Genomic DNA, 26,285 nt, shown 5'->3' on the forward strand with positions numbered 1-26,285 from the left:
TATTCTTCAGCCAACATGACTAAGATAGATCATCTGATTGTCGCAACCTTCTGTTTAAGACCTTAATGTGCATAGACAACTAGCTATCATGTTTCCTGTATTGTAGCAATGACTGCACATTCAGTTGTAGTACTTAAGCTGTGTGAAGGCCTATCCTGGAGTTGAGAAAGGCAATTGGTTTTGATTCTTCTGGACTAGTGAGAAGAATCTGAGAACCAACTTGCTGATTGTCGGTGACAGTTGTCGAAAAGTACATTTTAAATGAGAATACTTGGTTGTGATGCTCTGAATGACTCAATAACCTAAAAACATTCATTGTATAGGTACATCCACTACTTGACTACTTTTGATGGGCTATTAGTGCCAGTTGAATTACTATCCAACATTCATTGTCAAGTTCAAGAGAATGGAAGGGATGTATAATTGTGTACGCAGGCAACAGTGTTGATCTAAACACTGGATCCCAACCAGTTCTCTCTCCCTCCTGAAGAATAAGTGCAAGGTTAACAGCATAGGGAGGACTTCTCTCCAGCTGTTCTACAATCTGTTCTGGTTGTCACATTTGCCTTGGTGATCAGTAGTTGTGTTACCCACACATGTTGTTTTCATCATTAAACCAAAATCTATTTTGAAGTATTTTGTCAAATTAAATTTATTCCATACACCACTGAGACTTGTGCACTTGATTACTGAGAACACAGATTATTGATAACACATTTGTGCAATCCTTTGATTATTAATAACTTTTTAAAACAGTTATAATATGGTGAATAAAATTAGGCCAAATTTATGTATGTTGACAGAAGACAAGAAAAGTGAGGAAGAACCATCCTGTGGAATTGAAAATACATCAGGAAAACTTAAAAGAAGATTTCCTGATTTTGGGTATGATTTCAGTTGCTTATGAGAATTTATTTGTAAGCTTATCATTTTATTTATTTAGTAATGGATGCCATTAATATTACCTTGTCCCAGGTGACATTTCAACCACAGAATATTTTGTTAATTCAGAGCATAAGTTTGTTTCTCCATATTGATTTAGTGACCAAAGAAGCATTGCGCATATCTGTCTTATCCATTTGCCTCAGTACTAGGACTTTAATTCACATCTTTATTCCTTTTCCAACACCCAAATTGTTGTCCACTGCATATTAATTCTCCTCAAGCTTTAACTTGCTGTTTAATTCTCACCTGTGCATTCATTGTCCATTTTATTTTTAAGTTCCCTTATCCTATCTGTTAATTTTAAAACTTTTGACTTTGTCAACTTTATGGAGGTGCCTTAGATCCCATTCCTGATCACTTTCCAAAACCTCCAATGAAATTGTGTCTCTGTGTGTGGCCTGAAAGCAGACTCAGTATTATTTGTGCTCAATTCCACAGTTAAATAATTAATTGCCTGCCTGTATTCACAGTTGGCTCTCATCATATGTGTTTAATCACTGGCGTCTGACCTTTCAAAAAAAATTTGTTGAAGTCTGGCTTCACCATTAAATGAATATATTAAGGTTATTATATTCAATCCAAATAAAAGGTCTAAATTACATACTGATAGCTTGATATTTAAGCTAGGTGTCCTGAGTCTGAAAACTAGTTAAAACTTGCTGAACTGTCTGAGGTATTGGATTTTAGAAAGAAAATGGTGATGTGTCACCTGGTAAAGCCTTTGACAAGGTTCCGCATTGTAAACTAATTAGTAAAGTTAGATCACATGGGATTCAGGCTGAGCTTGCCAATTGGATACAAAATTGGCTTAATGGCAGGAAACGAAGATGGAGGGTTGCTTTACCAGGATGTTGTTGGGAATGGAGGATTTTAAGTTACAAGGCGAGGCTGGATAGCCTGGGACTTTCTTCACTGGAGCGTAGGAAGTTTAGAGATGACCTTATAGAAGTTCATAAGATAATGAGGGTGCAGGTAAGGTGAATGGCAGATGTCTTTTCCCTAGGTTGGGAGATTTCAAGGAGAAAGATTCAAAAGGGATACGAGCGGCAACTTTTTTACACAGTGGTGTTTGTATAGAATGAACTTTCAGAGGAAGTGGTGGATGCAAGTATTGTTAGAATGTTTAAAAGACATTTGGATAAGTACATGAATAAGAAATGTTTGAAAGGATACGGTCCAAGCGCAGGCAGGTGGAACTAGTTTAATTTGGGATTATAGTCAGCATGAACTAGTTGGACCAAAGCGTCTGTTTCCATGCTGTATGACTCTCTAACTCTGTGGTCCACGTTCACATTAAGTAATATTGCTAGAGGCATGAGTAGAAGTAACTGCTCACAGTGATTGAGAACCATATTGTCACTCAATCACTTGTGGGGTCTTTAGTGTGTGCTGGCTCCCTGAGAATTGCACCACTAAATATGACTGACTTAAAACTATAGTCCCACCGTTTTCATCCGTGATCCAACTGAGCAAATAGCTACATGAAGAGGCTCTTGTGGTGAACTGGCAATGGCCCTATCTCTGAGTCAGAAGGCCCTATCTCTGGGTCAGAAGTCCCATCTGCTCCAGGGGTGGTGTCATAGCACATTTGAACAGTTGAGTAAAAATATCCAGAGTTCAGTGAAAGTACATTCTATTCAGATATGATTTAGCTACAGGTGGAACTAAAGAAAACAAGGTAGTGTTATTTTCAAGAAACTATGTAAAAGTTCAGAATTTAGTTTAGGTTTATTTTGAGTAGGCAGTATATATTACTGGCAACCATGTGCAAAGGTGACTAATAGTCTAACTCTTTCTTCCTCCTTTTTCCCTCACCCTTTTATACAAATAGTGGATTAAGAAAATCTGGTGGAAAAGGCAAGAAATTAGATAAAGAAGATCGTCGAACCTCTCTGGGTAGCAGGTATTCTGTTATAATTACACAATTGTTAATCTCTGCCTCAAAAATTCAGATTTTAAATATTCAAATATTTGTGAAAATTGTGTAATAATTACCTAAATCATTTTGAATGAAGTTTGCATGTTTGATTTTATAAACTAATCATTTTGGTATGGTTGGCATTGCATATTGTTTTCGTCTCCTGTTTTTCAGTTCACATCGCTAATGTATAAAGAATGATTTATATGCAATTTTCCTTCAATTTATGTTTGACAGGGGATCAAAAGAAATGCTTGAGAGCTCAGGTGGCAACCTTTCTGCTGCAGACTCAGTCACATCTATACCAACTTGCATGCCCTTTTCTTGGTTTGGTGATAGTCGTAAGGAAGCAGTCTCTTCCAACAGCAGCCTTCATTCACCTCCAAGTTCACACGACATCTTTTGTGAAGAGGACAAAGAGACACCTGGAAATAAAGTAAGTTGGAAGTAATTGGTATTTGTTCCTTTCTTTTAATTGAAGCACTTTTATGATTATTTGTTCCTTTCTTTCAATGGAAGCACTCTTATGATTGTTTAATCTTTTGATGTAGATTTGTTTTTAATAATGAGAAGATAAAAGACATTAGTTCTGTCCCTTCACAGTTTTTTGTAGAAACAGTTTATGTATCTAAAAATGATATAGTTCTATTTGTACCTCCATAGCAGGTTCTTGATATAACTCACCTTTAGGATTACCACAACGGTGGTATGCAGAAAACAATCTGTTCCTTGATTCTTTTTTACATTTCATTTTCTTTTCTTTTAGTATAAGTTACATTTAAAACAAATTCCGACTTTTTTTTCTCTTTTTGCAAGTCACTTCAAGGCCTCACCCCTCTCTACCTCTGCAATCTCCTGTAGTCCAATAACCTTCATCCTTTTAATTGCCCTTGAAATGAGTGCTTTGCTGAGCCATTTCAGAAATCAATTAAGAATGAACCATATTGTAGTGATTCTGGAGTCTCATGCAGGTCAGACCAGGTAGGGAAGCAGATTTCCTTCCTCAAAGGTTATTAGTGAACCAGTTGGATTTCATGATCTGCATTACTAAGGCTAATTCCATATTTTAAAAAGTTAGTTAAATTTAATCCACCAACGGTGTGATTCATCATTAATCATGTATTTAATCTAAAGTCATGTCACATTCATTACAGCAAGCCAGAATGCTGAAGCATTGTCTTCAATAAGAATCAATTTATTTTTTGAATGAGGAAACCATTTATTAGCTATGTAGGGTTTTGTATCATTTGCCATATATTCTCAAATGCTTTTTGTAAACCGTATCAATTGTGCAATTTCCCTTTTATTAGGAGCAGCTGTTTTTAAACTAAATTTGATCTTGACTTGGCAGGAATCAAACTCAAGATTAGTAGGGCTGGAAAAGCACAGCAGGTCAGGCAGCATCCGAGGAGCAAGAAAATCGACGTTTCGGGCAAAAGCCCTTCATCAGGAATGAGGTTGCGAGCCTCTGGGGTGGAGAGATAAATTGGGAAGTGGGGGGGGAGGGGAGGGGGAGAAGGTAGCTAAGAGTGCAGTAGATGGATGGAGGTTTGGATGAAGGTGATAGGTCAGAGAGGTGGGTGGAGCAGAATAGTGGGAAGGAGGATTGGCAGGTAGGACAGGTCATGAGGGTGGTACTGAGCTGGCAGGTTGGAAATGGAGTAAGGTCGGGGGAAGGGAAATGACAAACTGGTGAGGTCCACATTGAGGCCCTGAGGCAGAAGATGAGGCATTCTCCATCCAGGCGGCAGGTGGTGAGGGAGTGGCGGTGGAGCAAGCCCACAACCTGCATGTCCTTGACTGAGTGGGCGGGGGAGTTGAAATGTTGGGCCACGGGGCGGTGGGGTTGATTGGTGTGGGTGTCCCAGAGATGTTCTCAAAAGTGCTGTGCAAGAAGGCGTCCAGTAACTTAGGCAACTAGGTCAAGTATGTTATAAAATTAAAAATGTGTTAATGTAAAGTTAAACCTAGTTTTTTTTTGCCTTGAAATTGCGATGCATGTCTTGACTTTTTGTACTTATTAAAGTGAGATGTTGAAAGCAATACAACACATTTGCTTCAATTGATGTCAGCATTTAACACTCTCCCTCTTCTCTGCCCCATTCATTGAATAATCTTTGGTCAGTTTTAGCCAACCTAAATTTCATGGTCCGTATCAACAGTGGAAACTAAGCTTTACTACATTTGTAACACTTCAATCCCTCTCCTAGTAAAGGCATGCCATTACCACTATCAAAATAGTGCAAGAGGATGTTGGATAGGGTAAGCATGATTTAGCAATGCATCAAGATTTTAAAAAAAGCGAAAAGCCATAGGACAAAAAAATGAATAATCCAAGTGAATGTAGCAATTTGTTTACTAATAAATAAGCCAGCAATGTTGAAAAATAAAAAAAAGTATGATATGTTGTTAAAATTTGGAAAAATATCCTGTCTTATGTGTGCTGCATAAATGTAGCATGAGAAGACAAGAAAATTAGAAAGGTAAATGGAACTCAAACCGTGCAATATGGTTTCCATGATTGCCGGCTCTGTGCTGGACATGAATGGAAGCTTAATTTTAGACATGTTGGAAGAACTGGTATGAAAGGGGACCGATTAGTACAGATGCAATGGAAACCGAGAGCTTGTACAATATCTAGGATGAAAGGAATCATAATCAAGTGGACTGTAGAGTATGAAGTAGATACTGGTGGGAACCCAATCTCCAGAGATGTTGTGGAAGAGAAGGATGAGTCACAGATGGATGATGTGAAGTTGAGTTCACAAGTTGATTAGAAACAAGCTGATAAAATTTCCTAGTTTTGAATGACAGTAGTGGTTAAATAATTCTGCTTCTGATTTTATGGTTTTCTTACAAGTTGATATATATCTTGATAATCTCCCAAGATACTTCTTCCAGTACTTAAGAATATAATCCGTTTGATCTGGTACTCTTGATTTCTTTGCCATTCTGTTCATTATATCTACCATAATAATTTTTCTTTCTCATGTCTTACTCCACAAGCTGCTTCTATGATCCCTGTTAATCGCCCAATATTTTTTTCAAACTTTTCAACATTCCCAGTCGCACTGAATTAGAAACTTTTGAACTGTCATCCTGCATTCACTGATCACTGAGGTCTTCTGAGTAGTGGCTGTGAGAGTTGATGGGCACTTATATGAGCCACATCTGCACTAAATGTTCAGGAAATTTAGCTGAAAGCTGGTGAACTCAAGTTGAGCTACAGACACTAGAGGAAGGATATCCAGACACTTTTTTCTAGGAGACAGTCACACCAATCAGGCTAGGCACTTTGAACTTCTTCCTTGGTCAGATTCAGAAGAGACTAGAATGAAGCAGGTATGGGAGTCCAGAAGGTAGCAATGGAGAAGTCCCAACCTTTGCACTTTTTCAACAATTCTAGATTCTTGTAACTTGCCTAAATGAAAGCAGAGCCCGCAAGGAGAATGAATGGACAGAACAGAAGCCATTCAACTGCGAGGTGTTAAAAGGAATATAGTTGTATTAGGAGAAAATATTATTAGTGATTTACGTATAGTTTTGGCTGAGAGTGAGATTCACAGAGTCATGCAGCATGGAAACAGAGCCATCAGAAAAACCAGTCCATGCTGACCCTAATCCCAAAATAAACTATAGAATCATAGAAGCCCTACAGTTTGGAAGCAGGATATTTGGAGGAAGCAGGATCCTCCAAACAGCATCCTATCCAGACTCACCCCTCTAATCTAATCCTGCATTTCCCATGGCTAATCCACCTTACCAGCACATCCGTGGACACTGTGGGCAATTTAGCATGACCAGTCCACCTGATCTGCACAAGATTGGACTTCCTCCAGAGCACCTGGAGGAAACCCACACAGACTTGGGGAGAATATCTGTGTGCAATTTGCAAAGTCACACAATGCTGTAATTGAAACTGGGACCCTGGTGCTGTAAGACAGTAGTGCTATCCACTGAGCCGCCCGTTATCTTTAGACTTGGCTATTATAAGACGTTCCTGGCCAGCTTCTCTCGGTAAACTGGAGATTTTTCAGAATTCTGCCCATGCTCAAACTCTCTCTAAATACCATTCATCTGTCATTGCTGTGCTTGCTGACCACCACTGATTTTAAAAATTGTTATCTTTGGTTTTGATTTAGAGTGTTGCTTGTCTCATTCCTACCTTCATAATAATCTTATAACCCTCCAAGATCTTTGCACCACTCTAATTCTCACCTCTTAGTCCTAGAGACATACAACACAGAACAGACCCTTTGGTCCAACTCATTCCTTTTGACCAGACATCCTGAATAAATCTAGTTCCATTTATAGAATCATGAGGGTGTACAGCACGGAAACAGATCCTTCGGTCCAGCTTAGCGTTGCTGACCGGATTTCCTAACCTAATCTAGTCCCATTTGCCAGCACTTGGCCCATATCCCTCTCAATCCTTCCTATCCATATACCTATCCAGGTGCCTTTTAAATGTTGTAATTGTACCAGCCTCTTCCACTTCCTTTGGCAGTTCATGTCATACACGCACCACCCTTTGCGTGAAAAAGTTGCCCCTTAGGTCCCTTTTAAACTTCTCCCCCCTCACCCTAAACCTATGCCCTCTGGTTCTGGACTCTCCCATCCCAGAGAAAAGACCTTATCAATTTACCCTATACATGTCCCTCGTGATTTTATAGACCTCTGTAAGGTCACCCTTTAGCCTCTGACGCTCCAAGGAAACAGCCCCAGTCTATTCAGCATTTCCCTATAGCTCAAACCCTCCAAATCTGGTAACATCCTTAATAAATCTTTTCTGAACCCTTTCAATCCTTCCTATAGCAGGGACACCAGAAATGCATGCAGTATTCCAAAAGTGGCCTAACAAATGTCTTGTAAAGTCACAAACATTCCAAACACCGCCTTTACTGTCCTGTCTACCTGGGATTCCACTTTCAAGGAAAATGAACCAGCACTCCAAGATTTCTTTTGTTCAGCCACACTCCCTAGGACGTACCATTAAGTGTAGAAGTCTTACCTTGATTTGCCTTTCCAAAATGAAGCACCTCACATTTACCTAAATTAAACTTCATCTGCCACTCGGCCCATTGGCCCGTCTTCTGTTCACATCCAAATCATTTATATAAATGACAAAAAGCAGTGCACCCAGCAATGATCCTTGCAGCACACTGCTGGTCAGAGGCCTCCAGTTTGAAAAACGACCCTCCACCGATAACCTATCTTCGACCTCTGAGCCAGTTCTGTATCCATATAGCTAGTTCTCCCTCTTGATTTTAATTGCTGCCCCATTTTCTTCTGCTCCTTAAATCTGAAATTCTCTCCCTAAATAAACATCTCAAATCTTTACTTCCTTTATTTAAGACAACTTATTAAGACCTACCACTGACCGTGCATATGAGTGTTTGCTTTCTCCTTAATTGATGCTGCTATATTTAGCTTTACATCACTACTGAAATGTCTTGGGTATTTTGTTGTCTCAAGGGCACTATGTAACTCCGATTGAAGAAAAGCAGGGAATCCTGTAAACTTCTCTTTGACTAAAAATCATTGGTTTGTCATATTATTTTGAATGGCATCTTGCTTTTTGTAACATTGCTTACCACGTTTGCCTGCATAAATTGATGTATTTCAAAATAATTAATGAAATGTAAAATACTTTGTTTACATGCGCTTATACATAACACAAATAGAGAATTATTTCCTGTGTTTTTCTGGCAATGTAGGATTTCAAGTTCTATGACATTTACTACTTCTGAACCTATGGTGAAAGTAACAGAATCACAGAATTGTTATGGTTCGGAAGAGGGCCATTTGGCCACAGTGTCAGTACCCCACTTCTGAATCCCATAATATGATTACATACTTCTATTTCTTTGGTAGTTACATTAATGAGGTAATTATATATTTTACGGTATTTTTCCCACCACATACTTTGAATATTTTCTTTTTCATTGGAAGTAATGCAATAATGTAGAGTGACCAGTAGCATACTGCGTAGTTTTATAATTGTTGGTTAATTTAAATAGTTGTTGTATAGAAGAATTGTAAACTATGGCCACATATATATATTTGTAATAAAACAAAGAACTGCGGATGCTGGAGATCTGAAAATACTAAAGCAAAAAATTTTGGACTAACTCAGTAGAAGTTCAGAAGAAGGGCCACTGGGCTGGAAATGGTTTGTGTTATGTATTTTTGTTTTATCAGTGGTAGCAGTAAATCAATAGAACAGAAGAGGGATAGAAAACAATCCAGTTCTGAATGTTCAGAGTGAAAAGTATTCTATTCCTTCGTATTGATGTATCTTAAAGGGGTAACTTAAAAGTTTTTATTGTGCCTCATTTACATTAAGATAAGATTACATACTTTACCCGTAACATTTTATTTTACTCTGTTGAAACAGGTATCTGATCAAGCAATGACAGGAAAACAGAACCAATGGCAAAATCGAGCAGTTTCTCAGTGGACAACCCAACAAGTCTGTCACTGGCTGATGGGAATGAATTTAGAGCAATACACAGCAGAGTTTGTTTCTAAAAACATTGATGGAGAACAACTAATGCAACTAGATAGCAGCAGACTTAAGGTACAGTATTGCAAGTTGTTCCACAATACTGCTAAATGTTGGATTTATTAAAGACAAATTGTGTTGTGTGTGCACAATAAATATTAGTCTAGAAGAAGGATAAAGTGTGCTTGTGTGGACCAGAATATTCATTTAAATGTTTCACCATTGGGACAGGGTGTAGGAAAAGATCAAGTGGCTTTTCTACTGTGTATAAACATCTATAGGCTTGATTATGATTCTCCAACGTCAAATAGGTTTCCATATAAAATGTGTTTTCTTAGGGAAGATTCTTAGTATGTTAAGAAGCAGGTATTTCACTGTCTTCAGAATTCTTTAGAAAAGGTTGTGTAAACTCATTTTGTTTTTGGACATTTACCATTTGGATCTGAAAACTCAGTTTCATAGTTTCAGAACCTAGATATTGAGAAAGCTGAATGGAAAGTATTCTAGTCACAATGATGAGTCTTTAAAATACATAAGTGCACCAGACTGACCATTTCAATTAAATAAACAATAAATGTTCCACATGATAAGCACTAAGAACAACAAAATATTGTAAATTCACAGCAATCAGTTGTTATTGGTAAAAGGAAACAACGTCAAGGACTGAATGGTCTACTTCTGCCTCTGTTTTGTACAAAAAGTTAAAAGTTACAAAAAGTGTTACCCTTCATCAATTCTGATGATAGATGTTCAATTTTGAAAGTGTCAGAAGATCTGGCCTACATGTGACACTAGATCCACAGCAATGTGATTGACTCTTAACTGCCTTCTGGGCAATTCGAGATGGGCAGTAAGTGCTGACCTAGCCGGTGACACCCTTATCCTGTGAATGAATATGAAAAAAAGCTGCTTTTTTTCTGATGTTGACTGATCTCCGTTCATTCAGCAATACATGTGGTTCAGATTGTAGATTGAATAACACCTCTTGTTAGGTATGACAAACCTAGAACTGACATCCATTCTCACAGGAGAATTGTCTGACTTAGTCATTGGGCAACTAATAAGTGTAAATTTGAGCTGCCTTGATAGACTCAGATAGAGAGAGACCAAAAAGGCCAGAGGTTGCTCGCAAACACCTAAATGAACAGGACAATTAAATGTGAGAGCATATTACAAGTATCTTGCAGATTACAATTGATGCAGTCCCAACTTTGATGGAGAATAGCAGCATCATTCCTTGGTACTTGAATATGTGGCACCAAAATATACTTCTACAGCAGCTCTTGAATGTTGCGAAGTAGCCATAGCTTGCTGCAACTCGTATGAATAGGCAGAAATGTATGGAACTTGTTGAATGTGGTGCAGTTGCTTTAAATAGAATTTGATTATCTAGACCTTTGTATTAGATGGTATTAGGCTAAGTGTATTCACACTTTTTTAGTTTTGAAAAGGGATAGCAGTACAAAGATACCCTTCACACTGCAGGATGTGATTTTTGAGTATGTTTGGGTTCATTACCAACATACTAAGTATGGAAAAATTGACTGGAATGGTGAACCCTCATCCATGAGACACTAATCAACATTTCAAGACATCAGTTACATAGGACAAAGAGATGTTGATGTTTCGCTGATGTAAAGGAGGGAAGAGTCAGGAACTCCTGACTCATTAGGTTTGTCCAAGGGATATATAGTTTTAAGTATGAGGTGGCAGTCAGTGATAGAGATTCAGAAGATTCTGTGCTTCTAAGAGCACTGTGGAACAAATGATCCATTGAGATGAGATGCAGATCAACAATATGAATAGTAGATTGATTATTGATTTATAGTTGTCATACAGTAAAAAGTGTTGTTTTGCTGCTATGCATGCAGATTGTATGATACAAAGTACATCAGGATAGCAGAACAGAGTGCAGAACACAGTGTTACAGCTGCAGAGAAGGTGCAGAGAGAGAGATCAGAATTAACATTTGAGGCATTTGTTCAAAAGTCTTATAACAGTGGGGATGAAACTTGAATTTATTCATTCTTGTATTCAAACTTTTATATCTTCTGCCCAATGGAAGAGAGTGGAAGAGTGTATAACAGGATTGGGAGGGGTCTCTGATTATGTTGGTTGCTTTCCTGAGGTAGTGGAAATATAAATGAGTCAATTAATGGAAGGCTGGCTTGCGTGATGGACTGGGCTGTGTATATGACTGTCTGTAGTTTCTTGCAGTCTTGGGAAATGCAGTTGCCATACCACACTCTAATGTATCCAGATAGGATGCTTTCTGTAGTTCTATAGTTGAACCTTTAGACAACTTTTATTCAGTCATGACAAGGCATTCAGAATGGTTTTTCTGTCATTGGATGCGGAGGATGAAGGATGTCATGGCATCACTGAGAAAACTATGAAAGCAGAGAGTACATCAAATATTCTGCTGGAAACAATGGTATAAATTTAAATGTAAATAATGAAATTAACAATTAATATAAAATTTGAAATATTTAGAATATATTTATGACCAATGAGCCAAACAGAAGCAAGTCTTAATTTTACAGTTGGGAATTTGAACTTTAAATTAAGTTCACTGAGGAAAAAAAATCAAACTAATTTATGCTAAGATAGACGACTCAAAACTACCACAGCTCTGTCCAAGACTCTACAATCAACTTGATGTTTGCACCTCATGTCTTTTAATGATGTGTGAATATAGCAAGTTAGTGCAAAACGTTGCCACACATGGCACAAGAAAATTGACTGGTGCTGACAGTGTTTGCAAATATTCATGTTTGCAATATAGTTAGTTAGATGAAAGAGAGAGATCTGGCTTAGTCTTGGACATGATTTAGACCTTAATATTCTTTGTTGCATTTTCAGGAGAAAGATATATGATGACAGGGAGGAACTATACATTTTAACACTGTGCTAAAGTTCAGTAAAAATGATCTCGGGGGGGCTACATTAAAAGGGAGCCAGCAAACTGATAAGAGAAGAATTAGTAATAGCAAACACAATCATAGTTGAGTTTAATGCAAGAATAAAAAAGATAATGAAGAATCATGAACTAGGAAAAAAACAAAGTTCATTCATAAAAGATCTGGTTCAGCTTAATTAGACAAAAAAATTAACAAATGGCTGGCAGATCAATGGAAGTATGTTAGATTGAGTGCAAGATAAATTGAATGTCAAAGAAGTTTTGTTGCTAGAAATGAAAGCTAAACTCAAACTTCAAAAGGCTACCCGATAAAAGTAATGATTACAGTACTAAAGATAACTGTGAATATAGAAAATGGTGCACGTGAAAGAGCTATTAGGCAGTGTTAAAGGAAATTTAGTTATATAAATGTTTTACGTCAGTGTTTCCAAATGTTGGTATAACCTAATAAATGGTTGGGTTTTCCAAATTTTCTGTCTTTCTGAATAAATTAATAGAATGGAATAAGCCATAAGGTCCTGATGGAGCACATCATTGGTTGTTGCTAAATGTCCAAAGATGGCAGGTGTTGTTCAGAATGTTTTTAACAAATATTGTCCTATTGGATGAGAGAGCAGACAGTGTAATATTTTTCAAAAGAATGATGAGAAGACTAAACCGTGTAACTGTTAACCTGTTGGTCTACCATCAGTTGTGGACAAACTTGTAGATTGACAGTCTCTGATAACGTTAATAAATATTTAGGCGTGTTTGGGTTAATCAGTGACAGCCTGCAGAGTTGATAACGTTAATTGTGTCTTTGGAATAAAATGTTGGATAAATAGCATTAGCATGGAGATCCATCATATATGGATTTTGAGAAGATATTCAATAATGTGTCTTAGAGGTCAGAAGAATTCAGAGGTGTGATCTCAGAGAAATAAATCTGAATAAATAAAAGGTTTGACAGCCAAATGAGAAACGGTTAGGATTGCTTGGATGTCGAAGGAATAGAAATAATACCTTTCAGTGGTTGGATGATTTTTCATTTTTATAGAAGATTCTTGTATCAAGAATGCAGTTTAAAAGTTTGGAAAACAACTGTAAAAACTTTTGGAAATCGTCGGCGCAATTTATAATTATGTAACCAGAAATAGAATTTTATCTGAGAAAAAGCTGAAAACGCTAGGGTTTTATTCCTTGAAACAAAAGAAGCTAAGGGGAGATTTGAAGTGCAGAAAATATGAGGGGCCTAAATAGAGTAGATAAGAAGGACCAGTTTCCCTTAAGGAATTCAGTGGAATAACTAGTGGAATAAATTTAAAGTAATTGGAAGAATGTTTAGAGCAAAGTTGAGAATTTTTTTCACCCAGAGGTTACTGAAAGGTCTGAATTCACTGCCTGAAACAGTGGTAGAAGCAGTAACATCACACTTAGAAAGCAAATACTGGCTATGCAGTCAAGTGTGAGTAACTACCCTTGACACTAAGGTAGCATCTCACTGTGGATAAAACTGAATTCAGTTGGAATTGCGGAAGTCTCTCCTACTGTTTAGAATTATACCTAGTGTAAAGATAGTGTTATTGGAGGTTATTGATCGCAGTGGGTGAGTTCCTCAGGCTAGATTCCTAGGCTCAACTATCTTCAGCGCTTTGTCAATAACCTTCTCTCCATCATAAGATACAATGTCGAGAGATTTGCTGAATGTTCAGCATCATTCACAACAATCCAGACTGAAATAATCCATGTCCATATTCAGCAAGGCTTGCGCTGATACTTCGAGGAGAAAGTGAGGTCTGCAGACGCTGGAGATCAAAGCTGAAACTTTATTGCTGGAACAGCACAGCAGGTCAGGCAGCATTTAGGGAACAGAAGATTCGACGTTTCGGGCACAGAAGGGCATGTGCCCGAAACGTCAAATCTTCTGTTCCCTAGATGCTGCCTGACCTGCTGTGCTGTTCCAGCAATAAAGTTTCAGCCTTGCGCTGATACTTGATGAGTAACACTCGTGCCAGGCAATGACCATCTCCTCTTGACTTTCAAAAGTGTTACCTTTACTCAATTTCCCACTATAATCATTCTGGGGATTACAATTGACTAAGAAGTTAACTATCAACCACGTAAGCCGCAAGAACAGGCAGAAAGCGGAAATTCTGTGGCTCGTAACTTGCCTCTTCAGTCTCCATTGCCTGGAGGAGTGCACCTCAGCACCACCCAGGACAATGCAGCCCGCTTGATTGGCACCCTACTCACCAATTTCAACATTCACTCCTTTTACCAACAGTATACAATGGCATTAGTATATACCATCTACAAGATGCACAACAGCAATTCACTGAGACTTCTTTGAGAACACCTTCGAAACCTATGACCTCTATCATCTAGATGGACAAGGCCATCTTGAAATTCCTCGCAAGCCACATACCATTCTGATTGGAATTATATTGTTATTACTTCACTGTCACTAAGTCCAAACATGAAACTCCGTTCTTAACAGCGTGTTTGAATGTGTGACTGTACCACATGAGCTGTTGCAGTTCAAAAAGAGGGGTCAGCATCACCTTCTCAATGGCAATTATGGATGGGTAATAAATGCTTGCCTGCAAATGAATACATTTTATAAAGCTATATAGATCCCCATCACACAAACGAGAACTTTTTTTGTCAATGTCAAGAATCAGTTGTGATTAACCTTATTTTTTAATTAATCTGAGAGAACTGCTCTTCGGTTGCTAAATTGCAGAATTCTAGACAAAGGAACAGGTAAGTGACATTTGTCTTGCCAGTATTGAGCTGAGGGAAGGGAAAGCAAAAGGGCTGGATTTTGCTAGTGTGCTTCTGAAAAATTGGTGGCCTGTCTAAAACAGATGTAAATAGACAGTAGCATGTAGGCCTGCAAATGGTGGAAACTCTGTATAAAGCCTTTGGTCACCTGATATTACTAGAATGGACTGTTGAAATGCCACTTACAAGACACACACTAATTCAGTTAGGACAGCAAGATTCAAATGAAGTAAGGGCAGTGCCAGAAAGTGACTTAGAGGAGGCAAGTTAATTGAATTATCCTCAGGGATATGTGTCTACAAGATGCTTGCATTGTTTTTTGTTACTTTAGTTGCAGAGACCAAGAAATTACCAGCCAGCAAGCTTCTCTTGTTAGCCATTATGGAAGTCCGATCTAGGCTTTCATACTTCATAGCTGAGTGCCTTAGACTGATCACTCATAGAATATGTTATTAGCCGCAGTAACTTGACTGCCATAAGTGCATCCTATTGTTTAATGTGGAGCTCTAATTTTCTTAGATGGAACATTTAATAATTGTATAATATATCATAAGTGGGGACACGAGATAGCCTTGGCTGAGAAGATTATAGTGAATCCAAAGAGGTTCTTTAAGAATAGGACCCCTCAAGGATCAAAGTGGACATGTATGTGTAGAATCACAGGAGATGGGCAAGGTCCTCAATGAATAATTTCTCCTCTGTGTTTACCATAGAGAAAGACGTGAAGAGTTGGGGAAGTTAGTGGCCGTATCTTAGGGAAGTCCATATCACAGTAGAGGAGTATTGGATGTATTAGACTATATGAAGGTGCATAAATCTCCTGGTCCTGACCAGATATATCCAAGAATACTGCAGAAGGCTACAGATGAAATCGCAGTGACCCTGCCTGATATTTTTGTATCATCATTAGCCACGAGTGAGGTCCTGGAAGACTGGAGGGTTTCGACTGTTGTGCCCTTAATCAAGAAGGGCTGCACAGAAAAACCTGGGAACTATAGACCAGAAGGCCTAACATCCTGGGAACTATAGATCAGAAAGCTACGTTGCTTGAGAAGATTCTCGCAGATAAGATATACGTGCATTCGGAAAGACAGGATCTGATTAGGCATAGTCAACACGGCTTTGTGCATGGGAGATCGTCCCTCACATGTTTGTTTGAGTTCTTTGATAAAGTGACCAAGATGGTTGATGATGGAAGGGTAGTAGATGTAGTCTATATGGATTTCAGTAAGGCCTTTGATAAGGTTCCACATGGTAGGCTGCTGTGGAAGGCTAGATTGCATGGAATCTAGGGGAAGCTAACAAATTGGACACACAATTGGCTTGATGGTAGGAAGCAGATGGTAAAGGTGGAAGGATGCTTGTCGGACTGGAGGCCTGTGACTAATGGAATGCCTTAGGAGTTGGTGCTGAGTCCATTGCTTTTTGTTATTTATATCAATGATTTTGAAGAGAATGTTCAGGGCATGATTAGTAAATTTACGAATGACACCAAAATAGGCTATATTGTGGACAGTGAGAAAGGATATCAGAAATTGCAGCAGGACCTTGATCAGCTGGGAAGTGGGCAGAGAAATAGCATTGAGTCAGAGAGATGTAAGCATGGAAACAGACCCTTCGGTCCAACCCGTCCATGCCGACCAGATATCTCAACCCAATCTAGTCCCACCTGCCAGCACCCGGCCCATATCCCTCCAAACCCTTCCTATTCATGTACCCATCCAAATGCCTCTTAAATGTTGCAATTGTACCAGCCTCCTCCACTTCCTCTTGCAGCTCATTCCATACACATACCACCCTCTGTTTGGAAAATGTTGCCCCTTAGGTCTTTTTTATATCTTTCCCCTCTCACCCTAAACCTATGCCTTCTAGTTCTGGACTCCCCGACCCCAGGGAAAAGACTTTGCCTATTTACCTATCCATGCCCCTCATAATTTTGTAAACCTCTATAAGGTTCACCCCTCAGCCTTTGACGCTCCAGGGAAAACACCCCCAGCCTGTTCAGCCTCTCCCTGTAGCTCAAATCCTCCAACCCTGGCAACACCCTTGTAAATCTTTTCTGAACCCTTTCAAGTTTCACAACATCTTTCCGATAGGAAGGAGACTAGAATTGCAGGCAATATTCCAACAGTGGCCTAACCAATATCCTGTACAGCCAGAACATGACCTCCCAACTCCTGTACTCAATACTCTGACCAATAAAGGAATGCATACCAAACGCCTTCTTCACTATCCTATCTACCTGCGACAAATGGAGTTTAATATAGGAAAGTGTGAGGTCTTGTATTTTGGAAAGTCAAATCAAGGTAGGATTTTCATGGTGAATAGTAGGGCTTTAAGGAGTGTAGTAGAACAGAGGGAGCTTGGAGTTCCGGTGCATGGTTTTCTGAAAGTGGAGTCGCTGGTAGGCAGGGCAGTAAAAAAGGCTTTTGGCATTCTGACCTTCATCTGTCAGGGCATTGAGTATCAAAGTTGGGAGGTTATGTTGCAGTTGTGTAGGATGTTGGTGAGGCCGCAATTGGAGTATTGTGTTCAGTTTTGGTAACTTTGTTAGAGGAAGAATGCTATTAAACTGGAAAGAGTGAGAAAGAAATTTGCAAGGGTGTTAGCAGAACTCAAGGATCTGAGTTATAGGGAGAAGTTGGACAAGCTAGGACATTTTTCTTACGAGCTCAGGAGGCTGAAAAGGGATCTTATAGAAGTGTATAAAATGAGAGGCAAGGATAGGGTGAACGCACTCCCATCTTTTTCCCAAGACTGGGGAATTGACGATGAAGATCAGTTTAAGGTTAGAGGGGAAAGAATAAAAGAGAACCTGAGCGGCAGCTTTTTTGCACAGGATGGTATGCATATGGAATAAGCTGCCAGCAGAAATGGTTGAGGCAGGTACATTAACAACATTTAAAAGGCATTTGGACAAATACATCGATAGGAAAGGTTTAGAAGGATATGGGCCAAGTGCAGGGAAATAGCGTGGATATACATTTTGGTTGGCATGGACCAGTTATACCAAAGTGCCTGTCCCCATGCTGTAGGACTCTACGACTATATGTGGAGTCCCCGTGTTCCATTTTAAAAAAAAAAGGAATACCTAAAATGTTAATTATTTTCATTAGAGTCATGAAGATGTACAGCATAGAAACTTGTCAAACTCATCCGTGCAGACCAGATATCCTAAATTAATCCAGTTCCATTTGCCAGTGTTTGGCCCATATTCCCCTTAAAGCCTTCCTATTCATGTACCCATCCAGATGCCTTTTAAATATTGTAATTGTCCAAGCCTTCACCACCAGCTCTGGCAACTCCATGCACATATCACCCCCGCGTGAAAAAGTTGTCCCTTGAGATCCTTTTAAATCTTTCCTCTCTCACCATTTACAGATGCACTACAGCAGTCCACCGAGGCTTCTTTGACAACACCTTCGAAACCCATGACCTCTACAATCTAGATATGCCAGTAATTAGTCATTAAATTGTGAACAAATACTCCTTTGTTTAATAGAAAAGTTCATTATTTTAAGGTGTATTAAAGTCTCTTTGAAATGCAGCCCTATTCTTTCCTATGTCTCTAACCTTTCCTCCTGGCCTGGGCTGCTTTTCCTTCGCTTCGTCCATGATGATTAGAATATAGAACAGTACAGCACAGAACAGGCCCTTCAGCCCATGATGTTGTGCCGACCATTGATCCTCATGTATACACCCTCAAATTTCTGTGACTATATGCATGTCTAGCAGTCTCTTAAATGTCCCCAATGACCTTGCTTCCACAACTGCTGCTGGCAACGCATTCCATGCTCTCACAACTCTGTGTAAAGAACCCGCCTCTGACATCCCCTCTATAACTTTCCTCCAACCAGCTTAAAACTATGACCCCTCATGTTAGCCATTTCTGCCCTGGGAAATAGTCTCTGGCTATCGACTCTATCAATGCCTCTCATTATCTTGTATACCTCAATTAGGTCCCCTCTCCTCCTCCTTTCCTCCAATGAAAAAAGTCCGAGCTCAGTCAACCTCTCTTCATAAGATAAGCCCTCCATTCCAGGCAGCATCCTGGTAAACCTCCTCTGAACCCTCTCCAAAGCTTCCACATCTTTCCTATAATAGGGCGACCAGAACTGGATGCAGTATTCCAAGTGCAGTCTAACCAAAGTTTTATAGAGCTGCAACAAGATCTCACGACTCTTAAACTCAATCCCCCTGTTAATGAAAGTCATTAGAATTCTATGATTCTAAGTTGGCAGCAGCATTGTATAGACCTGTTTCACATCTTGAAGAAGTTGGTTGATGTTGCTGGTCCCCATCATTGAGCAAGAGTGGTATGGTTCGGTATGTTGCATCCAATTATATTACCATGTACCCTTCTTGCAGAGTTTGCTACCTGTTTCTTCCCCAGCCACAGGGGGAAGCATATGAGCTAGATGAATGAATGTAGTGCTGTAGATCGCAACCTGAAGCGTTGAGTATGTTGTGGCCTCGTCTCATTTTTCTGTTCCTCCCTCCGCCCCCCCACCCCCACCCCCTAACTACCACCTCAAATAAAGTTTGAGATTCTACTCAGAGTCCAATCTACATTCCGACAGTGTGAATTTATTGCTGTGTCTTACCCCTTGCAGAATGTTTCCCATGCCCTAACCCCTGTTGAGTGAGGTTGTCTATCCATAAGTTTTTGGATGGCCGTTTTAAGAAGCCAAACAAAAAGAAATAATATTTCATGTACTGAACTTACCCATTTCAATGGTGAGAGTTTTCTGGCTCAGCCTAGCTGAAAAATGCTAACAGTCTACATCACTCTGTTTGACAGATTAGGATAAATATAGCTGAAAGTAAAATACTGGAAATCTGAAACAAAGAGAGAATGCTGAGGAAATTTAGCAGGTCTTGTCTCATGCATGTGATGGGGATCAGTGTGAAGGGAATTTTGCCTTTTGTTGAAATGAGAAGGAGAACTTCTGGATTTTAAACTATTGTTGCCCCTGTCCCAGAAGTGCTCGATGGTAACGGAGCAGAGGGTTTTATTTATTTGCTTGTTTATTCATTTTTGTTTTCCTTCAGAGTTTCCTTTGTTTTTGGTTAATGATGTCAAGGTAGTTTTAGTTTCTGTTTTGAAAGAGCAGAGTGGGCTTTGCTCTGTTTCACCTGGTGCTGTCCCTGTCGCAGGAGTTTCTGATTGAAGTGGTGTTGGGGTGTCGTGGTTTTTTTTGTCTGTTACACCTTTCCTTTAAAAGAATGGAAGGAGGCCTGTCACAAGCGGTGTTCCACAGGGATTGGTTCTGGGTCCTCTCTTTGTTATTTATATAATGATTTGGATGAGAATATAGAAGGCCTGGTTAGTAAGTTTATGGACGACACCAAATTGGTGGAGTAGCAGACAGTGAAGAAGGTTTTCTAAGATTACAAAAGGATCTTGATCAATTGGGTCAATGGGCTGAAAAATGGCAGATGACTAGTTCAATCTGGATAAATGCGAGGTATTGCATTTTGTTACAAAAAACAAGGGTAGGGCTTATATAATTAATGGTAGGACCTTGGGTCATGTTGTAAAACAGAAGGACCTAGAGGTTTAGATATATAATTCTTTGAAGTTTGCATCACATATAAACAGGGTGGTTAAAAAAGCATTTGGTACGCTTGTCTTCATTGCTCAGTCCTTTTGAGCGTAAGAGTTGGGAAGTCATGCTGAGGTTCTATAGGACATTTGCAGATACATTCTATTTTGTTCAAAAAGCAGACAATCTGTAGGCAGCCTGTCAATGTGACATTTTATAAATTTCTACTTTGGAAATAGAACTAGTCTGACTCCAGGTTGGGATACAGACAGACTCTAACCTCATACCTTTAATACATTGTCTGAGCTGAGGTGTCACATTTTTTTAAGATACTGATGAAACCTTAAGTTATCTTGGGGCTGTGAACTGAAAGAAATTTTGGGACTTACATATTAATCAATCGAAACCTGCATCCCCATCCTAAGTGATTTAAGACTTAACAGCAATCTAGGTTTGTTCAATACATCGCATCAGTTGTATGACACTTTGATCTTTTACTATCAATTCTGTGTCCTATGATCCTGCCCCACTAGCTACCTGATAAAAGAGCAGTGCTCCGAAAGCCTGTAGTTTCAAATAAACCTGTTGGACTATAATCTGGTGTTGTGTGAGTTTTAACTTTGTCCAGCCCAGTCCAACACTGGCACCTCCACATCATGATCACCAACCTTGTCAACATGAAAGTGCGACATTCAATTTGTAAAGACTGCAGTACAATACAGACTTTGTATGCATTAAACTTTAATTGTTTACAAAATAATAATTTTGTTATACTTTGATTTTTCTAGACTTTAGGTGTTGCCAGTCAAAATGATCGTGCCACAATAAAGAAAAAACTTAAAGAAATGAAAAAAGCACAAGAAAAAGTAGAAAAACAAAGAGAGAAGATTCAAAAGAAAGAAAAGGATCAACAGAGGAAAGCTGGTAAACAAACCACCTCTGTGGAAACAATCTGTTAAATGTGACTAAAATTGTAATGGAGATTGCTTTAGACTATTGTGCTTGACAGTGTTATAGTATATTATATACTTCACAAACTACATCATTCAGAAATAAGAAAAGACACAAATTTGTTAGTTTAACATTTCTATTAGATAAATTTATGGTACATTTTGAAGTGTGTTTGGACTAGGTTAATTTCTGTATATATTGTTAATACATTTTTGTAGGTTTATAATTCTATACAGTTTTAACTCGCTCTGGCCTTATAATGGTAATAAATGAAATTAATATTTTAATAAAACCTAGAGCACCATTTAAAATTTGGTATAATACTTTGACAAAGGGTTATGAGAAGTATCTAATTTCTAAATGTGATACAAGCTTACACTGCAAGAAAAGAGTCATTTATGTACAATTTTTTTTAGAAAATATAAAGCAACATTGAAACACTTAATGTTATGTCTGGGCTAAATTGCTGCAGGGTTTATGATGCAGTTCACAAAAGGTGATAGATTTTGTACGTAGAATGCAGACTGTACAATTTTACATTTTTATAATTCCGTACTTTATTCATCGCAGATAAAGGCCAGCACTGTTTTGTTTGTTTTCTCTAATCCTCTCCATTGAGTTAATACAAATTTATTTCTTTTTATCCAAAGAATAAAAGATAACTGGAGAGTGATTATTAGAAAATACATTGAACATTCTAATATTGCAGACCACAAAGGCCATGCTTTGTAAGGGCTGTTATCTTCTGTATCCAGGAGGAGACTATTTTAATAATAATTTCTCCCAATGACAAATGTTGCCAATGTCTAAGGCTGTATTACTTGGATGGTTCTTTGCTTTCACTTTCTACACTTATCTGATCTTTCTCACCCAAACGTCAGCTTTTGTTATTACTTGAAATCTTAAGATTTTTGTATATGCCATTAGATATTTTTTGTATATCTCGTGTAGCTGCACATCAAGATATCATCCAGTATAATCTGAAGTACTTTTAATCATTTCCTCTCCAATACGCTATCAAAAGCTAAATCATTGCTAATGATTATTTACTTTCATCTCTCCATTCTCTGTTAGGACAGCTTCCTGTTTATTTTCCTCTGGAATTTCTGTTTTTTCCATGTTGTCTCATGGTTTTCCTGATCTCTGTATCTCAACTGCATTCTCTTGTCTTCTTTATCTAGCTTGATATAGCACTAGTGTGAGCAAATTCAAAGCTGGTGCCCCAAAGCTACCTGTATTCCCTTGTCAGACCTCATTTTGTTTATTCTAAATAATACAATGAGCTAAGTAAAATAAAATATCAACATATTTTTTGTATTTTATTTAATGTTTCAATGAGATTTGGCAAATAATATTAAAACAACGGGGGAATGGGGAGATTATGCAAGAAAAACAATTAGTTTTGGTACTTCACGTGAAAAATATTCATTTTTTAATGGCATTCGCTTGAATTTAAAATTTCAAAGGAAAAACTGTAAGCAGTGTATGCTATCATTGAAATATCAGGTTGAACGTGCATTGGGAATGTACTTTTTGACTGTGGGTCTTAATGCCAATGACTGGATCCAGGGTGCTGCATTCAGTAGTATGATGTAATTACTGCAAAATGTATTATGAAATTGTATTATGGAACTGACCTTTGTGTTCTTCTGGAAAGTTAGGATTCTTTCCTTTCGTTGCTAAACAAAAGTTGTAATGAAAATGAAAGAAAAATCATTCATTCCTAATAGTTTATCCACTGAATAAAAATGAATAATCATCTAAATAAGAGTTTGTGTTATCTTTAACAGTCATGTACTCACTGTCTTTTTATACCCCTTCCAAGTTACTCCGTAGAAGACTTTGCACCTGAGTTTATCAACACTTTTTGACTTAAGGACATTTGGCAAGAATACAAATTCAAGTGGAAAACCAACATTTGTTTTTTGTCTAGGTGTGGCCCAGATGCAGGTCCGGCCTAGACAGTATCAGTGGTGGTAGGCCTAGGTGCAGGTGGAGCCTAGGCAGTAGCAATGGAAGCAGGCCTGGGTGTTGGTGGGGCCCAACCAACATTTATATTGCAAGAGATGAGAGTTCTGATTGGTTAGCAAGTGGACTGATTGGTAGAAGCTTTGCCATGGAAAATGCATCCATTAATGCTGATTAACAATTAACACCGGCCTTCTCAAAATGTAGACCAGGCAGGTTGAATGACTCACCTATTTTGTTGTGTTGAGACAGGAGCAGTGCATATATCTGTCTAGAAAGAACAGAACCCTATGTATTTAGATATGTAGCTATTTTAAATTCATTCATGGGATGTGTGTGTGTCACTGGTTAGACCAGTATTTATTGCCCATCTCTAATTGCCCGAAGGGCAGTTAAGAGTCAACAACATTGCTGTGATCTGAAATCACATGTATGCCAGACCAGGTAAAGATGGCAGTATCCTTCCTTAAAGGACATTAGTGAACCGGATGGGATTTTCTATCAATTCACAATGGATTCATGGTCATTGGTAGACTCTTAATTCCAGATTTCTTTTTGTTGAATTTAAGTTCCAGCATCTACCATAAGTGGGATTTGAATCTGGATCCCTAGAACATTACCTGGGTATCTGGATTAATAGTTCAGCGATAATACCACTATGCCATCGTCTCCCAACTTGTGATGCTCGGCAGTGTGCCATACTGTAAGCCTGACTGGCAATCCTAAATTGATTGTCAGTATAATTCTTTGCATAGTCAGGATTACCCACTAAATGTTTTGACTGCAGAAACACATCTAACAGGCAGTTTTATAAGTACGTACTGATTGAGTGCTTTAATTGTTGGAAAGGGACTGCTGTTTAATACAATCTGCCAGCTTTTCTGTGGCACCTAGATACCTAGCATCACACTGGCACTGAATTTATAAACCACATGACTCATTTGTGTATAGAATATCCTTGTGACTTGATGGTAGCATGTTGTTAGTAGCAAATGCCACCAGTCTGTATGCATGTTGGAATTCCTACAATTCCATGTTATAAGATTGGCTTTATCAAAACTTTGTAAATTGAGCTGAACCACTTCTTTACTGTGCAAGCTTGATACTGAAAAAGGGCGTGTCAAAGCCATCTTGCAAGATAACGACTACCCAAATAATTTCGTGGATACCACATAAACCCATGAAAGGCAGTCACTGTTGGTCCTGTAAACTGCCCAGTCTATCTTACATTACTCTGAAAATCTATGCTATCTCAAAGGTTTGAGCAACTGGTTTCATTGTTTCATGCTGGTACGATGTTACTACTACAAATGGTGTTTGATTGATCGTACCAAACAGTATATTACTTTAACTGGTCGCATCAAGTCAGGCTGACCATACCCAATTAGCTCGCGCTTACAAAACTTGAAACAGTGTCGAATGTTAGATGTGATTCTGCAATGTACAACACCTACTGAATTATCCTGAATACGCAAAAACTTATACTGGCAAACAGTTTAGGATTGTCAGATGGCCTCCGTGTGATCTCCTTGCAAGTACTGGAACCTACATATTAATACACAAGGGTCTGCTGTTTGTGGATGTCAAGACTGTACACACACCACAACCGTTTAAAAAAAAGGTGATAGTTATTTGCTGGTTGATTAGTCAGGGCATTGCCCTGAGAAATCAGTATCAATATGCTTGGTTTAGATATTTTCTAGTCGAGAGTGTAGTGCTGGAAAAGCGCAGCAGGTCAGCAGCATCTGGATGAACGACTTTTGCCTGAAACATCGACTCTCCTACTCCTCGGATGCTACCTGACCTGCTGTGCTTTTCCAGCACCACACTCTCGACTCTAATCTCCAGCATCTGCAAACCTCACTTTCACCTTAGATATTTTCTAATCAACCTGTCCAGAGATGTTGTTAACAAACCTTCGGAGCAGGAGGAGGTTGAACCCAAGCCTTTGGTCCAGAGGTAAGGATACTACCATGGCACCAAGGTCTCAAACATGTCTGGTTTAAAATTAAACAAAGAATGTTAACTGTCAATCAGCATTAATGGATGCATTCTACATGGCAATGCTTTTACTAATCAAATTCCACTTGCCAACCAATTTGCACACTCCACTTATGCAGTATAAACAAACGTTAGTTTTCTCCTTGAATTTGTTTCCTTTTGAATTGTCCTGATGTCCAGAACAAAAAGCTTTGACAAAATGTCAATTTGCAGCAATACTGAAGTTCTGTACTACTAAATGACTACAGTACTTTAAGTTTTTAAGTTTTCTTTTGGAATGTGTTCTCTTTCACTAATCTATATGGAAATGTCATAGTTTAATATTGTTTGACTGAAATCTATTTTAACTTTGCTAACGCTAGCAACATGTTAAAATTATAATGGGATAACATAGGTATTACTTTGACTACCTTTTATATATAAATTTAGGAGACTGTCCCTTTGCAAGATACTTCATCCACACTAACCCTGTGTTCTCCCATCCTCCACTGAAGTTTGCTGGTTGTATATTGTGCTCAGCTCTTTATGAAGTCTCCATACAATTATTGGAGAATTCATGATCACATCCCTGCCTTTGACTAATAAAAACTTCCAGTCCAGTTTGCATTTATGTTACAAATAAGTTTTGTCCCCAATTCATCGTAGTAAAATATTCAATCTTCTGGGTTTATAATTTGGTGACAAAACTTTACAAATAAAGAGACTTTTAAAAGGCAAGTGGATGGGTATGTGAATAGATGGTTTCAGACGCTTATGGACCAAATGCTG

At 38.5% G+C, this 26,285-nt stretch overlaps 1 protein-coding gene across 3 annotated transcripts in view; it reads left to right on the forward strand.

The window, feature by feature from the left end:
- The window catches only part of LOC122551563 (neurabin-1-like), a 126,060-nt gene extending 102,741 nt beyond the window's left edge, over positions 1–23,319 (forward strand). For all 3 annotated transcript variants that reach the window (XM_043693638.2, XM_043693637.2, XM_043693636.2), the window contains exons 15-19: positions 804–885; positions 2,777–2,848; positions 3,101–3,299; positions 9,261–9,443; positions 21,386–23,319. In XM_043693638.2, coding sequence (XP_043549573.2) covers positions 804–885; positions 2,777–2,848; positions 3,101–3,299; positions 9,261–9,443; positions 21,386–21,556 — 707 coding nt within the window. In that variant the 3' untranslated portion in view covers positions 21,557–23,319. The remainder of the gene's footprint in view (positions 1–803; positions 886–2,776; positions 2,849–3,100; positions 3,300–9,260; positions 9,444–21,385) is intronic.
- The last annotated feature ends 2,966 nt before the right edge of the window (positions 23,320–26,285 follow it).

This window comes from Chiloscyllium plagiosum, unplaced genomic scaffold (genome assembly GCF_037043375.1).
Source record: "Chiloscyllium plagiosum isolate Xiang-an unplaced genomic scaffold, Cpla_swu_hap1 HiC_scaffold_7, whole genome shotgun sequence".
NCBI classification, from domain to species: domain Eukaryota; kingdom Metazoa; phylum Chordata; class Chondrichthyes; order Orectolobiformes; family Hemiscylliidae; genus Chiloscyllium; species Chiloscyllium plagiosum.